At 37.7% G+C, this 4,442-nt stretch overlaps 1 protein-coding gene across 1 annotated transcript; it reads right to left on the reverse strand.

Annotated features, from left to right (window-relative positions):
• Positions 1 to 344: 344 nt before the first annotated feature.
• On the reverse strand, positions 345 to 1,737 carry LOC102489071 (actin-related protein T1). The gene has a single exon (XM_006165844.1). The coding sequence runs from the start codon at positions 1,531 to 1,533 to the stop codon at positions 403 to 405; it is 1,131 nt and encodes a 376-aa protein (XP_006165906.1). The 5' UTR covers positions 1,534 to 1,737; the 3' UTR covers positions 345 to 402.
• Positions 1,738 to 4,442: the final 2,705 nt, after the last annotated feature.

The raw sequence follows: 4,442 nt of genomic DNA on the forward strand, positions 1-4,442 counted from the left end.
GAGTACGTGCCTCCATGTATTCATCCAATCATGTCTATCACTGTATACCTCTCTCTTTATAAAACCACCAGAGGTTCTAATCATAGGAACCTCTCCCCAATTACTTAACCACTTTCAGAGACCTCACCTTTCAATACAATGAAAGTATTAAGTTTCCTCTTATACCTTCACAAACAAATCTCAACCTATGAATTTTGAGAGGCCACATTAAAACTATAGCAATACCCACAGAGCTGAAGAGGAACTTAAACGACTACTTATACAACAATGTTTACACCAATGTGCTACCAAGAATAAACTCAAAGTTGAATTGGGAAACCTTTTTTATTGAACATCCTGTTAGAGCACAAGGATGGTCAGCTCCCAGTGGTCTTCTTGCAATCTGGACCTTTGAGTTGACCTTTAAAAGCATCTTCTCTGAACTACAGAGGACCCGAACTCCTTGAAATTTGCAGAGGTGACCCACATTTGCTTGAAACTGCTCAAGGATGTCATGACAGATGCACCAATCCATGCAGAGAAACACCTATCAGGAGAAGCTGTGATCTTGATGGGAGTCCCTTCAGAAGCCAGGTCCTCCAGTTCTTTCATGAGCCTTTCCTCCAGCCCAGGGAAGAGTGTGCTGCCCCCAGACAGTACAATCTCTGCAGAAAGGTTCTTCTGGATGTCGACATCACACTTCATGATGCTGCTCAAGACCATTTTCGAGAGTCCTGGGTTGTGGACACCCAGCTGGTCAGGTGCGAAAAGTACCTCGGGCACCTGGTATAGCTGTTCCCCAATGCGGATGACATTGCCATCCGGAAGTTTGTATTTTCTCAGGTTCTCTTTTGGTGTCTTGCATAGCTCTTTCTCTGGCTCCAAGGCGATGTAGCACAGCTTTTCTTTGATGTCATCCACCAAAGTCTTGTTGAGTATGCTAGGGAAGGTACACCTGCTAGCGAGAAGGAGTCGGGTGAGATGCTCAGTGATGTCCCTCCCTGCCAAAGGGAGCTTGGTGATTGCGTGAGACAGGGAGTAACCCTCAAAGACGGGGACAGTGCAAGTGATCCCATCTCCACTGTCCACCACCAGGCCTGTGACACAGGCTGAGGCAAAGAGTGCTACCCCTGCATGGTTGGCCAGGTAGAAAGCAGGCACATCGAAGGTCTCAAACATTATTTCTGCAATCTTCTCACGATTCTCCTTTGGGTTCAAGGAGGTCTCAGTCATGAGCACAGGATGGTCAGTGGGTTTTACCCCCAGCTCCCACTCATAAAGGTGCTTCCAGAGTCTCTCTACGTCATCCCATCCCGTTATCAGCCCACGCTCAATGGGGTAGTGCAAATACAAGGACTCACGTTTATTCAGGGCTTCTTCCCCCACGATGTACTTCTTCTCATCAGCTTTTGAAGACTTCTTGAATTTAGGATGCCCCACGACAGAACTGATGACATATCGGGGTCCGATCTCTCCAGACAGACCTGCTTTGCAGAGTCCGGAACCACTGTCAAATATCACAGCTGGAACTTCTAATATACATGGATTAGACATGTCTGCAGTGTGGACTTCACCCAAATAAAGGAAGTATCTTGGGCCGCTTTGTGAATAAATAGGCACCTCTGGAAGTTTTAAAGCCACAGGATTCTGAAGTTCTCAGGTTGTCACCCAGGCAGAGGTAGCAAAACACCCCATCCCTTAACCCATGAATCCTGTCTCCTTTCTGGTGGCCCAGGACCTGCTGCGGCAATTTCAAGGATGATGGCCCTGTATGTAACAATGCTGCCAAGGCAACCATTGTCCTCACTGAGCATCAGAGGGGAGGGGGTCGCTAAGCAACCTGTACTCCCTATGTGGTGAGACAGGAAACAGAGGAAGACAAACCATGCCCTTAAAAAGCCTGTGAATTTGCCACAGCGGCTTAAACTCAGAACAAAGTGAAACTGCCAAGCTGTGGGCTTGTCCCAGAGAACTGCCTTCTCTGCTCTACTGAGCTGCTGAATGTGAAATAACAAAAAATACTCTTCCCTTTTGGAAGAGAGAAACTAAGCACCAGACACAGGTCCAAGTCTGAGTGTGGATGTCTGCTACTCAGTTCTATTACTTTTTCCTCCTTACATATGTGGTTTTGTTTGAAAGAAACAACTTTATTGTGATTAATTTCATATCACACAATTTTCCCACTTATAATGTAGAATTCAATGTTTTTTAGTATATTCACTGTTATCTGCAAATGCTACAAAAGTAAATTTAGAATATTTTCATCACTTCAAAAATAAAATCCGTACCCTTTAACTATTATTCACTCTTTCGATTATTTTCTGGAGTCCTAAGCAACCATTAATATATTTTCTACAAGTGGAATGATACAATATGTGGTCTTTATGGCAGACTTCCTTCACTTTATATAATGTTTTCGAGGTTTATCCTTGTTTGGATAAAACACATTTTGGTTATTCACCACTTCATAAACATTTAAATCATTTCTATAATTTGGCTAATATGAAATATGATGCATAAAATGATCTTTGTAAGTTTTTTCATATATTTGTGTTTTCTTTCTCTTGTTATTTGTTTACTTTTGGTGCTAGATGGCACATGCACTTTCCAGAGAGGCATAGAGGAGAGGAGAAGGCACTCCCCATGGGGAATGGTCACACTACAATCCCTTCTATTATACTACGAAAGTATAATCACAAGGTATTTATGGTAATAAATGTGATTATTTACTTAAAATTCAGATTGTTTTTCTTAGACTATAAAAGAGCTTGTTTTTAATTCTGATCTTAAAATGCAAAACTAAAGCCATAATATCATTCAAACACATGATGAGAAGAAATTAAGTTCCATTCTAAAAAAAAAACAAATCTTTTGTACTGTATTTTGATTATTTTGTTCTTGGTTTTTGATTCTTAAATGTTATAGTGGCACCTTAGGATAGACCACTCCTTATGTTTTAAAAGCAGTAAATTTAGTTATAACCAAAAGAACAAAAGAAGAGGTTACACAATAATGAATTAGCATAGTAATCCTATTGAAATAAAGCTTACATATTTTTCCAGTAAGATGGTAAATCTTCCAAATCATTGTATGAGAGGTTAGTTATATATCCCTTTCCATCTGAAAGAGATGTTTCATAACACACGGGTTGATACTGGATTAGAAACAAGGAAGGATTATTACCCTTATGCTTTAACCTACTTTATGAAATCTTTATGTCATCACATAAATTTTCTTATTTCCTCTTATAAATTATTTTTTATGTTACTTTGTATTGTACTACAAAAATTTCAAGAAAACATTCTAGCTGTTGAATAGAAAATGTAACCTTTTTGTATGTTGATTTTGAATCTAGAAATCATGCTAAACTCACATATTGTGCCAATTTGTAGATTGTTTTATTTCTAAGCATATAGCTATAATCTTTGATTAATTGAAATTTTGTGCTTAATATCTTTTTCTTATACCTTTCTATGTCTTAACTTAAAGCACAATGGTAAGCAGAAATGATGATTACAAAGAATATCTGTCTCTTTCGTAAAATTAATGTGAATGCCTTCAGTTTCATTCTATTTAAGTGTTGTGGTTGCTTTAGGGATTAAAAAAATTGTCAGAGAGTATGTGCACTCACCAGAGAGAGACAGAGAGAGAGAGAGAGAAAGCATCCCTCAATGGGGTGTGGTTATGTCACAATCCCTTTTCCTCCATTTCTCCATCCCATTGGGACTTTTGGCATGCAATACACACACATCCAATGTGTTTTTTCAAGCCACTGAAGCTGGAATTTGCCATGTGGGATCCAGCTCCCTTAATGACTGGGCAATAGTGTGGCCTAGTAATTTTTTAATACTATCCATTCTAGAATAAGCAAATTGTATTTTTTTTTTTTTGCTAGAAGTCATTATGATGACTGGTCATTGAATTCTACCAAATACTATTTGATTTTATTTTATAATATCAAATTTATTATGAAGATATAGACATTTTTTCTACTAATAAGTTAATTTATTAAAACATATTTCTTGCAATTCTAATTATGAAGCAATCTACATTTTAGGAATAAAATCAATGAGGACAAAGTTTGGGGCTTTAAAATTCTTTTGTTAAGGATTTTTACACACATGTTCATAAGAGATATGTCTATATTTATTTATTTTTCTTTTTGAACTTCACTTATCAGTATTTGGTGCCAAATTTATAAAATCAAACTTTATCCAATAATTTGTGGAATGTTTTTGTTTTCTATATTTTAAAATAGGTTTGTAGGATTGGACTTAATTGTTTCTTAATTTTTGTTAAACTTTGCAGGCGAAACTGCCTAGTCCTAGGGATTTGGGGGAAAAAATTCACTTTTTTTTAATGTATTTATTTAAGTTGATGCACAACAAATGAATAGCTCTTCAATGCATGATGTGAAATTGGACATATGAATATACCTACAAAACCACCTAACAACATAGTGA

Source organism: Tupaia chinensis, unplaced genomic scaffold (genome assembly GCF_000334495.1).
Source record: "Tupaia chinensis unplaced genomic scaffold, TupChi_1.0 Scaffold144058_1, whole genome shotgun sequence".
In the NCBI taxonomy this organism is placed as follows: domain Eukaryota; kingdom Metazoa; phylum Chordata; class Mammalia; order Scandentia; family Tupaiidae; genus Tupaia; species Tupaia belangeri.